The 15,087-nt window shown below is 43.3% G+C and overlaps 1 protein-coding gene across 5 annotated transcripts in view; it reads right to left on the bottom strand.

Moving 5' to 3' along the window:
• Nucleotides 1-736: 736 nt before the first annotated feature.
• Nucleotides 737-15,087, bottom strand: part of phldb2b (pleckstrin homology-like domain, family B, member 2b) — a 39,752-nt gene continuing 25,401 nt past the window's right edge. For 2 of the 5 annotated variants that reach the window (XM_075452867.1, XM_075452871.1), the window contains 14 exons: nucleotides 13,997-14,125; nucleotides 11,811-11,966; nucleotides 11,589-11,699; nucleotides 11,391-11,465; nucleotides 10,687-10,833; nucleotides 10,348-10,551; nucleotides 9,817-9,960; nucleotides 9,603-9,702; nucleotides 7,310-7,460; nucleotides 4,941-5,031; nucleotides 4,611-4,757; nucleotides 3,394-3,613; nucleotides 3,211-3,296; nucleotides 737-3,037 (listed from right to left, as the gene is read on the bottom strand). In XM_075452867.1, the coding sequence (XP_075308982.1) occupies nucleotides 2,897-3,037; nucleotides 3,211-3,296; nucleotides 3,394-3,613; nucleotides 4,611-4,757; nucleotides 4,941-5,031; nucleotides 7,310-7,460; nucleotides 9,603-9,702; nucleotides 9,817-9,960; nucleotides 10,348-10,551; nucleotides 10,687-10,833; nucleotides 11,391-11,465; nucleotides 11,589-11,699; nucleotides 11,811-11,966; nucleotides 13,997-14,125 (1,902 nt within the window). In that variant the 3' untranslated portion in view covers nucleotides 737-2,896. The remainder of the gene's footprint in view (nucleotides 3,038-3,210; nucleotides 3,297-3,393; nucleotides 3,614-4,610; nucleotides 4,758-4,940; nucleotides 5,032-7,309; nucleotides 7,461-9,602; nucleotides 9,703-9,816; nucleotides 9,961-10,347; nucleotides 10,552-10,686; nucleotides 10,834-11,390; nucleotides 11,466-11,588; nucleotides 11,700-11,810; nucleotides 11,967-13,996; nucleotides 14,126-15,087) is intronic. The other 3 variants (XM_075452869.1, XM_075452868.1, XM_075452870.1) reach the window with 3 other exon arrangements.

Here is a 15,087-nt window from a genome sequence, read left to right as displayed (position 1 = left end):
GTGTTGTTCTCTCTTTTGGCCTAACTTAGATCATTTGATCAAACTTAACAGATCTCTCCTTGTCTACTATTAAAGAAATTTAGCGTTGCTTATACAATGTCGAATCCCAAAATATTTTAAGTCTCAACTGGACGCCGCATGACGCAGCGTAACATAATTATAACAAGCAATTAAATCGGCCAGTGCAAGTCCATATTTTTCTAATTTCAATATTCCAAGTGAAATGCGAAGCACTCAAGTCACCAGAGTCGGCCTAATCCCGGCTCCCACCCTTGGCTGGAGCGCTTGGCCCCTAATTTTGCTGGGATATGGTGCTTCTTTTCATTTGGAGATCAAGCAGCAGTGGTCGTCCAGCCCTTGGTGCCATTTGGTTGGCCGGATGACCACTTCTCTTTGATCTCCAAAAGAAAGGGGGGGACCTACCCATCCTGCAAGAATGGAAAATGGAGTGGTAGGGCAAAGGGGGGTGAATTAGCTAGATTCTCAAACGACTTGTTTCAAAAAGGAAGAAACAAACAAACTTTCTCACATTAGAAGACGAAAAGTAATACTTGTAGCCATATTTCTCATCAATAAGTGAAGACATCCTGTGAGGAAAACAATAAAGTATTCCAAAAGGTGGTTTGTCCATTTAGCCCAAAAGCCTCAGCTGCTCTGCAGTTGTGGCACCGAAATTACTGGTACATTTTATCAGGCAACCCCACAGAAACAGACTCCTTAAGACACTAACAGCATAAAAGGTCAGATATATCATTTATTATTATTTATATGAAAATACAAAATTAAGATACATGCACCGATAGTGGCATAAATACAGTCTGATAAACTTGAAAAGTCAATGAGGGGGGAAAAAAACTCTTCCAGAGTAACAGCTCCATTAGTTGGATGGGCATGTGCTTGGTATGCCGTGCTAGAAGAGACTACATATATACTTTTGATCTTATTGTACTAAAAGAGAAAAAAAACTAAAATAAAACACATATATCAAATGACTTGGACAAATACTTTGGTCGACAAAATGACAAAAAGAAAGAACGCAGGGATGTAAGACGAGACATGCACTAAGCAGTGAGCTATCGCATAACACATAACATTATATACTACAAAACATAGACTGGAGTATCATACAAAGAGCAGCTTTAGTAATCATAGTGGAATAGTGATTGAAAGCAAAACATTTGTTTTGGGGGGGTGATACAAGCAAATGCCGTTCCACGGAGGATAAGTGGACAAAAGCAGCACAACAATCAGTATGTTTCAGTGATCGGAAGAATGAAATGTACCACAGGCTCGATCGCTCGAATCTTAAAAAGAAAACTTTATCCACCGCATCGATTATACGAATAAATGTTGCCCTCAAAAGATATCTAGTCTGCATGTAGCGATGGTGCCAATTTCTTTTCTATAAAAATGGCCCAAATGTATATATTTTAGCTGATAATGGATCTTAACTGAGATTAGGATCTTAAAAAAACTCAAAAAGTACAATATTAAACCAAAATGTACAAATACCAAATACTTCGTGCCTCTCGTGCCTTTGTAGCTTTAGAAAAAGCATTCCAACCAGACGTTTATTCTTTGCTTGAAGAGTGTGTGGAAATACTTCAGCGCGTTCAGTCATTTAAAAGGGTCACTTAAGAAATAAACACCCAACCATCCCAGTGTCTAATTACACTGCTGTTTAAAGAGTATAACACGAGGGTGTGTCTTTAAATATTACGTATCATTAGCACCTTGGAGCGACATTAGAAAACCCACAGTTCATAGCTGTGAGCTTGGGTCACGCACCCGGAAGGGCCACTTCATAACATAATCATTCGATGCATGCCTGCACATCCATGCACACAGCTTTGACCTGAGAACGCCACAGTAATAACACACCACTGCGAACTGTGCTGGAAAATATAAAGGAAATTAGAGACACATCTGCCGAACAGCCTTTCCTAATTTATCATTGACTTTTGTTTTTCGTTGATTCAAAGCACTCAAAAATGCACTGGACACTGGAAACTGAGTTCTTTCACACACAAAAAAACCTGTAGCTGGTGCAGAAGGTGTCGGCCAAAACAGGACGCAGTATTGAGCTCAACCAGGCCCCGTTATCCCAACATAACGATGATGTTTGTAAAAAAGCAGTCTAAAGAGGAGCTGCTGAGACATGGGCTGCTCTTAAGTCAAACTAAGCTCAAGGTAAAAGTGTGGTTGGGTTAACGTATCTCTAACATGATTGTGGATCCTTAATGCTTGAGCAAAAAGTGTAAGGCACGCTTGAATTTATTTCTAAGGCAGCGCTGCATCGCAGCACATCTCTGATCTCCTTCAGTAAATTACTGCTGTTGGATTAAACTACAAGATTGCATATAAATGTAAGAATTACTGTCCCACACTGTCACGCTCTGCACGAATATCACGGCAGCCATCTTGCATTTGATGTTACAAAGCAGCCTTGGCGGTGTGTCTCAACGTGAGAGATAAAAGTAGTATCCCTAACTAACGCTGAAGGCATTGAGAATTGTTCCTTTAAGAAGCGCCAGGCTGGGCGTCCACATGGCGGTTTGTTTCTTTTTCTATTGTTCCCCATAACGAAAGAGCGTGTGTGATGAAAGTTGTGTCATTTTCAGTCAACCAATCACACGGGCAGAACTGTTCAGCCTGGGAGCCAGTAAAATGGAGGAGAAGCGGTTGCCGTCACCGCAACAAAGGCAGAAAAGGGTATTTGTGGGAGCAGATTGGCCGGACACTAAAAGTTCAGAGGATGTGGGTAAGCTTGTCATAAGCTGTGTAGTTTACCCTGATATGAGTCTGAGCGCTGTTTTGATGCATTGCCGGGACAGAGCACCCTGCCAGAGATAAACGCTACATGGACACACTCTAATGTGTCGCCGCCACCTCGTCACTACACCATGAACTGGGTGTATCCTTCAGCACCTGTGACTATCACATCCATCCAGATCCTCATTGCCTCAGGGGACGGAGCGACCATGTAGTAGACTCTGTCGTGAGTCTTCACGCTGAAGGTTAGGGAGGGGTTTGGACTCTGAGGAGGAGAACGAAGAAAAGGAGAAGGAGATGATGTAACAAAAATGGAGGGAGAGGAGGAATGATGATGGGCCGTCCTCACAAGTGAGGATAGGAAATTGGAGAAATAAATCGAGGCACAGGAGTTAAGCATGCATTAACTCTGAATGAAACGTGTGCATCAACACGTACCTTGTGTGCATTCTTCAAATGATCGTAATATACTTCTTCTATGGCTTGGAAATAAATCACTCCTTTTAGCTTGGCTTCGTGCTTGTCTGCAGGAGATATAAAATTAGACAAACGCGTGAAAGAGATGACTCGGTTGTGTCTTTCTGTGGCTGAAAGCGTGCGTGCGTGCGTCTTCTGTCCTACCTGCGTAGTAGGAAAGCGTGCGTCGGTTGCGGTCAAAGACAAACCAGCGTTTCTTCCAGGTTTTGATCTTGCCTCCCATCTTGACCAGATAGCCTCGGCAGGTTTTTTCAGAGATGGACAAGTGGAAGCACGTGTCTGTGCTGTGGCCCGCTGACTCGATGTGAGCCCGCAGGTCAAAATCGTCTTTTCTCACCGGCAGGTACCGGGTTAGCGGCCGGGACTGGAGGGAGCAGAGTGAAACGGTTAACAAGAGGTGGAAACGTTTAAAGATCCCACAGATGTATGTGATTTAGCAAACATTAAAGCGTCAGTCTTTTTTCAGCCGCCAGCAGTTGATGGTCCAAAGAAAAGGACTGAACGTGACAGATGGAGCTCACAATGAGTCCTGTCAGCAGGATAAGAAACAGACCAAAAGAGGGAAATTTCGCATGAAACATACAAACGTTTGCTACAGAAACAAGATGGAAGGGACTTCTCTCAAAGTTCAAATCCTGAAGGGTTGTCTACAAACAATTTTTGACAATAGCAATCCTTTTTTCCACCTCAGGAGCCAAAATACAAAGTATGAAGGAAATATCTTAGCTGCCAAACTAGCCTAGAGGGACAGTTGATGGAGACATTTCTGGTTAGTCGAGTTTTCTTGTCCAGGGACTTTTTTTTTTAGACTAAAAACACTTCTTCTGCATTTCTATTGATAATAACATTTTCTTTACCTGATTCACTGCTTTTATACTAACAATCTCAACCGTCTCTCCTCACGCTTTCTTAAGATTGCTTGATGACCACAGCGTGCGTTGCCCACAGCTGTCCCACAGCTTACTGGGTAACTGAGCCGGGAATAGAGCCCTGAATGTTTTGTTTCCAAAGGGTAACAACCAGTCCTGTGGTACGACTTAAAACCAACATATTCTACAAGCTATGATGGAGATTCTTTTTTTTTAATTGTTATTTTTTGGGACTTTTACGCCTTTAATGGATAGGACAGTTTAGAGAGACAGGAAGCAGGGGGCAGAGAGAGGGGGAACGACATGCAGCAAAGGGCCGTCCGATGCGGGAGGACTATAGCCTCTTGTACATGGGGCGCCTGCTGTACCCACTACGCCACGGACCACCCCATGGGGATTCTTTATGAGATGACCGAGATGGAAAAAAGATGCGGGAGGAGCACGACAGCTCAGACAGGTGCACATCAGTCCTGTCTCGTTCTTCACGCTCACCTGTGCTCTTTGTTTTTCCCGCAGTTTCACCTCGCGGTCGATGAGTTTCTGGCGTCTATTCGTCTCTTCCTGTAACCTCTTCTCCAAATCCTCCCTTCTTCTCCTCTCATCTTCCAGGGCCTGCTTTCGCATTTCCATTTCTTGCTCCTGAGAAACAATACGAACGTTTGTAAAATGTCAGAACGCGCAGCCGGATTTAAAAAAAAAAGTCAACTTAGTATTTCCTGCAGTTATGCTGAGTTTGGGGAAAATATCATCGAGGCAGATCAAGGCTCGTCATTTCACGCTGACTGTTAAATGCGAACGGGTGTGACTCGTGTGATTAGAAACCTTGTATTCCATGAGGAGGCTCTTCTCGGCCTGCGCTTCTCTCAGCAGGCGCTCCATCTCCTCTAGCTTGGCCACATTTGATGTACTGGCACTGCGGGAACACACAGAACAATCATCACACCAACCACTTAGTAAACAGTCACGAGTAAACAAAAGCCAAGTCAATGTGCATCGTGCCGAACGACTAATACGTTGATTGTGTTATAAAGCTGATCATCTGCCAAGTTAATCAATTAAACCTGCTCCATCAGCAGCAGCAACGATGGGCTGAACCCATTCAAACTTTTTTATGCGTTTTTCTCTCTTTTTCCTTTACTTTTTCTGTCGGTGCACTAAATCGTCGAGCAGCACTTTTGGGATTAGTGTAATCCAGTGTCAAACTGCACCAGAGTGCTGTACGTACACACATGCAACACGCAAAGAGCTGAAGCTAAAAAAAGAATTCTAATGTAGTATTCAAACCCAAACGCTACAGTCTCCAGGGAATACTCCCGATTATCCCCTGCCTATGGATGTGTGTATCTGTGTGTGTGTGTGTGTGTGTGTGTGTGTGTGCGAGTGTGTGTGTGTTGGCTTGAGGGGAGAGCAGAATTGAGGAAGAAAATTAGAGAGCAGAGCGTAAATTTAGTTTAAAGCCTCACTCGGACAAATATGTATACAAATTCCTTCCCTTTGATGTTTGTCAAGAACACATATCGTGTGCAGACCATCTGTAGTCTGGGACACACAAAGCTAGAGTCAGAAAGGCAGAAGGAGAACCGAGACAGTCCAATCCTAAAATTCCTGGCTTCCTGTCCAAATGGATTTCCTCTGTGATTTGACACACACACACACACACACACATAATTGTGTTTACATCAGTTCTGATGATTTGATCTGATCATTTTAAAAAGGGAGACAAGAAAAGAAACTCAAAAAGAAACTATATAAACTAATCTATGTCCCCATAATATACCTAATACAGGAACACACACACACACACACACACACACACACACACACACACACACAGAGTTCTCTCTCATCTGGAGCCAGAGGAAATGGATACCCTGTGCTGATGTGTGATGATGTCACAACATTGTGAAGAGGAATGGTGCACATTATGCTAAAGTATACACAAATCAGAGGGATGGGGAGGATAAAAGTGGAAACAGAAAAGAGAACAAAACGACTGGGTGGGAGGGTATGAAAGATGAGAAAAAACAGGAGCTTGGAGAGAAATTAAAAAATGCTTTTTCCCGCTCTCTGGTCTTTTTTCCTTTTCTTTTTCTCACATGCACCGTTTTGAATCCAGTTTGATGTTGAATCAACTTCAGAGTTCTCAACAATCCCTCTGCTGCGGACAGCTCAATGCCACACCGCCAACGGCTGTGCATGTTTATGGTTGTTGACTTGAAATATGAACGGTACTTATTTCAAAGTGAAAATCACCCAAAGCACATGGAACGGCAGGACTGAATAAAATCAGTATTTCAGCACTTGATTTAAACTACAAATCATTTCATATATTAACAGAATGTCATAGGCAGTTATGGAACAATCATTTCAAGCTCCACACTCAACAAAACATTCAGGCGTTTGTCCCAATCCTGCCGTTTTCTTACCCTAATCGATGAGAGGGAATTGCGCTCATAGTCATTATGTACCATCCGGGGTTAAATTCAGTCTCTCATTTCTTTGGATCATTTCTCTTGCTCCAACCCAATTTTTCCAAAACAAAACACATCACTAGCGACATGGAAAAAAGAACCCAGCCCTATCATAAGACCATCGTTAACAGGTTAACAGGAGGCAATCCAACAAGAACCCAGCTCAGGATGGAAAAAAAAATCCCAACTCAGAGAGATCATTCTGCAAACGGTTTCCAATCTGCTAAACCAAGTCCGTACCATTCAAACAAAATGAGACCAGGGGAGAAAAAAAAGATCGATTTAAGAGCCGGGAAGAGGAGAGAAGGAGAGCAAGCACACATGGTTTCAGTCCAGATGGGGGGCTGGACCCCCAGATGTACCTCCACACTCATGCTGGTTCGTTCAGTTCATCTGAACCTGAGGGGGGTTGACTGTTAACACGCACACACACACACATATATACCCAGACACACGCGTGCGCACGTTTGTGCGTTCCGTCTTCCGTAACCTGATCCCCCAGAGCACTAATCAAGAGTCCACCTCAACTCGTATAACACACAGAGTTCCCCGAGGAGGGAACATGAAAGGCGGGAAACTTTTCCACATACCGCGTCCCAGGAGTTACAGTATGTGGCAAAAAGACAAAGGCTTTCAAACGTTTGCCCTTGTTACTTCTGTCATTATACACAGCAGCCCATCTGCACACAAACAGAAACAACGCGTGCCACATACTCTTACCTGGAGACATTGTCGGGTGAGCAAGCAGATATGCTGGTTTCAATGGAGTCACTGCTGTCCACACTCAATGTGTCAAAAGCCTGGTTGTCACGGTAGCCAAAGGCATCGAGGTAGACGTTAGTCTGGGAAGCTGCCCGGGAGCCTTGCTGGCCTACACAGACAGTGAGAGAAGTTACAAACATCACTTTTTCATCGTAGTCGCGCATGCACCCATGTGTTGTACCTGTCTCTGGCACTCCTCCTGGGACAGTTTGCCCAGATGGGTTTAAATTTGGAGCGCAATGGCCCGCCACTTTGACACGTGTTTTCACCCAAGTCCCAGGAAAAAAGATTCTGTTATTTTAGGTCAAATTTGCTCCCAAAGAGTCGGTCAAGCAAGCACACAAAAACTAAAAGCTAGTGAAAAAACGAGCACTCATGTCAAAATATATGTCCTAAAAGTATCCCCAAGCAGTTCAAAGATGTCCGGAGAGGGAAAAGCACAGGCGGAAGACTGATGACAAAATTACCGAGCAGATACTTTGAAGAGAGACTAACTGAGCCCCTGGGTACAGGAAGAGGCACACGCACAACAAACTGATACCATCAGACCCATATAGGAGACCCACCCATCAGATGAGCCAGATCAAGGAACCAAAGGAAACGGGGGACCAGATACACACACCATTTCCCGGAAAAAAAGACTGCGACTTAGTGTAATATAATACATGACACCCCAAAAATAAAAAAAAGTGTAAAATCTGAGCATCATATGGGAGGGAAGTGAAAACTATCTGTGAGAGATCAAAAAACGTGGTTGGCGCTTGCATGTCTGAATACAGTTACATGAAAGGATTTTACTCTGAGATGACTGAACAACTGATTTCCTTTATCATCCAAAATGGACAGTAGAAACTGAAGTGGATTTTTAACATAGAAGACATCTCTGTCTATCTTTTTAAACAATTACTGGTGTATGCGCAAAAAAAAAGAAATCCTATCACATTCCTGCATTATCTTATCCCACAGATAAACAAATGAGCAGCAGTGCAATTTTCCAAAACACATCACTGTGAACACCCACAAATCCAAACCTCTAACATGGACACCATTTCCATATAAGGTGTACTTTCAATTTATCACTCAAAGATGTGTGTGTGTGTGTTTGAGTTGAGGCCCCAAATTTACCCCATATGATTATTTTTATGTGGATCAAATCAAATCAAATCAAATTTATTTGTATAGCACATTTCATGTACAAAACAATTCAAAGTGCTTCACATGAAATAAAAGCATTGCAGCAGGGAGTGGAAGAAGCATTAAAAATACATAAAGGAATATAAAGAGAAACAAATAAAATAATTTAAATGAATTTAAAAACAAGCAACAGTCTAGATAAATTCAAAGATAGCGTGCAGATTTCATGCATAGACACATGAGAACAGAAATGTCTTTAACCTGGATTTAAAAATGTCTCCATTTGGTGAAAGTTTAATCTCCACTGGCAGTTTGTTCCACTTGTTTGCAGCATAACAGCTAAATGCTGCTTCTCCATGTTTAGTCTGGACTCTGGACTGGACCAGCTGACCTGAGTCCTTGGATCTAAGAGCTCTGCTGGGTTTATATTCTCTGAACATATCACAGATGTATTTTGGGCCTAAACCGTTGTGGGATTTGTAAACCATCAGCAGGCTTTTAAAATGTACTCTGTGGGGGCAGTCGGTGGCGTAGTGGGTTAGGCAGCCACCCCATGTACTTAGGCTTAGTCCTCGTTGCAGCGGGCCCCGGTTCGACCCCCGCACCAGGCGGCCCTTTGCTGCGTGTCTTCCCCATCTCTCTGCCCCCTGCTTCCTGTCTCTCTCACACTATCCTATCATTAAAGGCATAAAAAGCCCCAAAAAAAAAAATCTACTCTGTGACTGACTGGAAGCCAGTGTAAAGATTTTAAAACTGGTGTGATGTGTTCAGATCTCTTAGTCCGGGTTAAAACTCTAGCAGCAGCGTTCTGGATGAGCTGCAGATGTTTAATGTTCTTTTTGGGAAGATATGAGTAGTACATGTATTTCGATGTATCTGCAACATCCATGAACAAGTGCATTACAATATATTGGCAAGTGGAAAAAGCATGGAAAAAAAAAACAATGGTTATGAACAGCAGAGGATTGCCTGCTCCATTCAGACATTATACACACCTAATAATAGGGAACCAGAGGAGCTGCAGTGCAAGTGGGAAAAATGGTTGTCTCTTCTCTCTGTGTACATACGTGCAATTTCCTTGAATAAATGGTTTCTGAGTAAGTTTGTGTGAGTGTACCTTTATGGAGACGTCGAGATTCACTTTCCTTGTTGGACAGAGAGAAAATTCTTGGAAGAATGCTGCCACAACTTGTGCTCTGTGCCAGAGGCTGATGGGGCTACACATGGGGGGGAAAAAGCATTTCACTTTGTGATAGAGTACAAGATTGTGAAATCAAACCATTCGTTTGTGCCATCTACGCAGACCATTTCCTAAACACACGTTCGCGTACCTTGGTTGGGAAGCTCCGTCCGAGTGTCGCGGACGTGAACTGGGGGTTCAGCGTGGGGGTGGTTTTCTTCCTGGGCAAAGTGTCACTCAGATGTGACCCGCCTTCTCTCTCAGACCTTTTCCTCTCCTCCAGCAGACGGAAATGCTAATAAAACACACGGAGAGACAGAGGAGATGTGAAGGTTTATCAGTTCATTCATAATGTTATTTAACAAGTGAATTAGAGAGCAATTAAAATGCAAAAAGTAACCAATCTAATCAAAAATCATGTTGCATTATCCCTCTCCTATGAAGAGAGTCTAGAATAAACTCTTTAGAAATTTTTATTTCTCTGCCATCTGGTGGACACTTTTTGCCATTACTTACAGAAACAACAAACTTTTAATGAGGGTTTATAACTTTAAATTGTGCTTTATAAACAGTCATGGAGAAGAAGAGTTATTGAATCTGCTTTCTTGATATAGAGTTCGCTATAAAAAAAACAAAAACACACAGCTGCTGAGGTAAACACACACAACCACACGCACTTTACCTGCCTGTGCCGCTGATGATGGTTTTTGACAGGAAGGGGGGGTGGGGGAGAGTCAGGAAGAGGGGAGGGGTCTCGATATGTCACCATGATCTCTGGCCAGTGCACAGAGGGAGTTTTAGGGAGGGGGCGAGAATTAAGATGGAACGAAGAAGAAGAGGAGGAGGAAGAGCAGTGACAGTCGGCTTGTGAGGAGGAATGACAGAGCTTGGAAAAAAGAAAGAAAGATGGTCAGAAAAAAAGGAAACAGGGCAAAAGAAGTTACGGGGGAAAAAAAAGATACTCATCATCTGCCTGTGTGTTTCTAAACAAACACGTGAACAAAAAACCCTCGACACACACCTCATCCTCCGTTGGTTTGGGGGGGTCGTCGTCAGGGGAAAGGTTTACCCGGGTCTCGGGAGAGGCTTTGCCCAGAGGGGGGGCAGATTTAGGGTTCTGCCCAAGCTGTGAGTAAAGCTCATTGATTTCACTGACTGTGACATAGCCCTGGAGGGTATCAGGGGGAGAGATAGGGGAGAGAGAACGGGTGAGGCATAGCACGAAGTGAGTCAGCCATATTAAGATGTCAAACATGAAAATTAGTTGTTAGAATGCTGCGGGAATTTGATGGCAACAAGTTACTTACAGACAGTACTGTTAAGATACACATGACATAACAGACACCGGAGATCAAGTCCGTATTAACACACAGGGTGTGAGGGTAAGCTGTGTCCACTCAACTCATTGTAACGTTTCTTCGAATTACAACCACAAACCAAAAGGGGCAAGCAGAAAACAATGAATGGAGGGTCAGAGGGGAGAAAATATGAAGCACCACGAGGAAACCACCTGACTTTAACAGGACAAAAGTACCTCAGCCTTCTTGAGAAAAATAGAGGAAAGGAGGGACTGACACACATCAGCTAAAAAGGTTGTATCCTAGCAAACAGAGAAGGAAATCCAAATGATTACATCTCGAGGATTCTACCCATTTAAAAGCATCTTAAGGAGTTAAAAGAGGAGAATTGTTCACATCCAGTTTGCAAGCTGTCAATCAGTCCTACCTCTCTTAGAGTGAAACTTCGGCCACCGGTGAGGTCAGAATATTTTCTTTCCAGCAAAGCGAGGCTTTCCTTCTCCTATCAGAGGACAAAATGGGAATAAAATCCTTAGCGAAAACCAAAGAGAAATTCTCATTTGCTTTCCTGCTGCTGCCTTTCCGATGCAGAGTCATACACATGCAAACATGGATGTCCTCGTACTCTTTGCAGCATCGATTCGAGGTTGCTCCTCTCCTTCAAAAAGCTTTCCTTCTCTCGCTGAGCCTGCTGGGTAATCTGCGCTGCCTGCTTCTTCAGAGTTAACAGCCGCTCCTGTGGGACGAGTTCAATTATTCAGAGTATACACGGTTTTTTAAGGTCAAATGTTCACAGAGTGAATCCGCTGTGTGTGTCTGTGTGAAAACACAAAAAGAGAGCCGTTACCTTGCGAGTGACAGTGCTGCGCTGGTAGTCTGCGATCTCCCTGAGAAGCTGTTGCGTATGGGTCTCCTTTTCCTCGTCTTGCCTGCTCTCCCTTTCAAGCTGCTGAAACTCCAGGTCCTCAAAACGCTTCGTCTCTGCCTCAAGCACCTCACAGTCCTAATGCACACAGAGGGGAAAATAATGCACGGGTAAAAACCAGCATGAGAAAATAAACACAAAGGAAACACTTTTACAACGCTTTTACGGTACATCCATATGAATGAGAAAATAAAGTGCACATGCAGGCGTTCATAAACAACCTTAGGGGTACAGCAGAGTATAAAAGCCGCCTTCAGAATTCTCTGTTTTTGCATAAACTTGGCCTGAAACATCATCAGATTTCATTACAAGTTCCAAACATAAATAGAGAGAGCCCAATTAATCACAGAACTATTACACATTCGGATATTTCAACTTCAGCTCCGGGAAGTTGGCAGTTTCCTTCATTTGAGTTGGACTAGGAACAGAACATCAAATTTTTTGCGAGCGGTCGTGGCCCAGATGCAGCAAAACAGCACCAAACCATGACACTACCATCGCCGTCTTTTACAAATAACATGGGGCATTTTTATTGGAACGCAGCGTTCTTCCTTTTTCAAAAACAAACATTACTATCTTGGTCATTGCCGTTCAAAAAAAAACGCTTAGCGTTTTTCCCCTCTACGTGTGATCTTTAATAACATGCAAACAGGGAGCAACTTTTCTTCATACAGAGCAGACATGCACACCATGGTTGTTCAGTGGGGTCTGAGTCATGAATAGGGCTGCACGACATATCGAGCATTTACTGTCATTGCATTTTCAACATGCACAATGTCAGTATTGCAAAAGATAGCTCAGACTGCAGTAAACAGTAAGCTACAGACCTATTTCATGTCAGACATTTTGAACTGAAAAAGTAGGGCAAGCACAGGTCTTTTTGTGCGTACTCTACAACCAGCCAGCATGCACTGGTGCAGAAGGGACCATTATGACCATTAGCACAAAGCAATGAGAGGGAGGCCTTTGATTACATAGAAGTCACCCCGGGTTCTTCTGTGACCTCACAGATTATTCCACATCTTATTCTTGAAGTGAGGAGGGAGGTTAACGATAGGCTTGAATGCCCTTCACTTGCGAACAGTTTGTCTGACTTTGGATTGGAGTGTGGAGAAGTCAAAAACTCTTTAGTGATGGTTTTTCTCCGTCGAAACAAGAACCACATGACTCTACTTTCACCTATAAATTAGCTGCTAATCCCAGAAGTCCAAATTCTTTGCTAATACATTTAGCTGGATAATTTTCTTGGAAAAAAAAAACCAAAACAAACTCTTTTTCAGTTAACATTTTTTAGGATATAAATATACGATGTGATAGTTCACAATCATGCAGAAATACAAAGAATTCTAAAGGTTTCTTCATTTTTTCTGGACCACTTCCAAATTCTATGCCTATTTATCTAACATAAAACGTCCGACCTTATGGTGCAAGTGATGAGAATTTGTCCTGGAGGATGGCACAGTTGTAGTGGTGTCAGCTACATAAGGCAAAAACAATCTTGTTATCCCACAACGGGCTGATAAAGATATGCAAAACGGAAAAAAGACATCGCTGTTGTTACCTGAGGACTAACAGTCATGCAGAAAACAATGCACAAACACTGTCTGATTTAACATGCAACTTGTCACAAACTGGAAGCATTCCCACATAACAGCGATGACGTAAAAAGACGTCTTTTCATCAAGTTTTCGATCAAAACCGTAGACGCCATGCCCAAATGTACCAAACTTATAGCCGAACATGAGACCCTTTATACTCCTGTGCAGGCTAACCTTTCTGATGAAAGGGTGAGATGAGTCGACATAGAAACCAGCAAAGTTAGTTGGAAGACTGAAGGTGGATGTGGGGAATTGGGGGTTGACGTTAGCTGAGAAAATGCGTGCATGTTCACATGCGAGTTCAGATATGCAAGCGTCGTGTACCTTTTTCCTGACGAAAGCGCCTCTCGAGCACCTTTCCATATTTCCTATGTTTACGTAACACTGTCGCATTTCCCAGTTTGAATATTTCCTTGTAGGCTTGTTACGTTATTGGCTCGCACACTTGAGCATATATTTCCTTGTGTGCAATGTATGTGTGTGTGTGTGTGTGTGTGTGTGTGTACTGACCCTGGCTAGCTGCTCCTGCAGGGGCTCCTTGGTGGCTTCAGGGCAGCTGTCCAGCTGGGAGCGCTGCTCACACACAATCTGAGCCAACCTCTCTACTCTGCCCCTTTCTGCCTGCAGCAACTCACACGCCTGGCACACGCACATGTACATACACATAGATGTACGCACATTCGCCAACAAAAGGACATATGTACCATGTACACATTTTTTTTATGTGTACAGATAAGTACAAAGACAAGCACGCACACACACGGGACAGAGAGAGGATGGCTGAGTTAGTGGGGACTGCGGGAGCCACAGTTAGTTCATATAGCAACCAGGTCAGTAAGGCTAGCCTAGAGGGAGGGGAAGGGGTAAGCTGGAGAACAAAAATCTGGCAGAGCAATGGAGAGCTGGTTATAGGAATTGAGGAAGGAGTATATGGAGGTGGTATGAGTAATTCTGCAGAGAGTTTTGTGTCCTGCCTTTGTTTCCAGTTTGTTTGAATGGGAATGATTGAAGAAATGGGTGGGAAGGGAGATGGGGACATATGGAATGGCTCAGCAGAGAATTAACTCTCATATTAATGGTCCTTTCTATCATCACAACACACGCAGGCATCCAAAATCTCTACAAGCACTCAACTTCATCTACTTTCCAACTGCAGTTTTGACCGCCGAGGGCAAAAGTTATCCTTCTTAACGTTCTGTCCGGTCTTTCTTTCCCTCTTTTCCTCATTGTCACGATGGAGTTTTATCAGCTACACTCTCCGTTGGCTGCATGGAAATTTCAGAGTAGGGCTGGGACTAAATCCAACAAAGTGGAATGTCCAAGTGTCATACTGAATCATGCACAAACACACACACACACACATACTAATAACAAATTCCATCTGTTTATCCACTTACACCTTCCCACCCTGTCAGTTTTACCATATGGTGGTATAAACGTGGACAGGAGACACACACTTTCGCTTGTATACATCAGTGGGCTGGCTTGAAGTAGTGTGTATCAGATAGGATCATTTGGTGACTGGCGCACCCCGGGCAGTATTAGCAGATATATATTTGGACCAGAGAGAGCATGAGAAGGATTAACACCTACCAGTTGGT

Source organism: Odontesthes bonariensis, chromosome 20, assembly GCF_027942865.1.
Source record: "Odontesthes bonariensis isolate fOdoBon6 chromosome 20, fOdoBon6.hap1, whole genome shotgun sequence".
NCBI classification, from domain to species: domain Eukaryota; kingdom Metazoa; phylum Chordata; class Actinopteri; order Atheriniformes; family Atherinopsidae; genus Odontesthes; species Odontesthes bonariensis.
The sequence above is the reverse complement of the archived record's forward strand: the minus strand, read 5'-3'. Positions and strand labels throughout refer to the sequence as shown.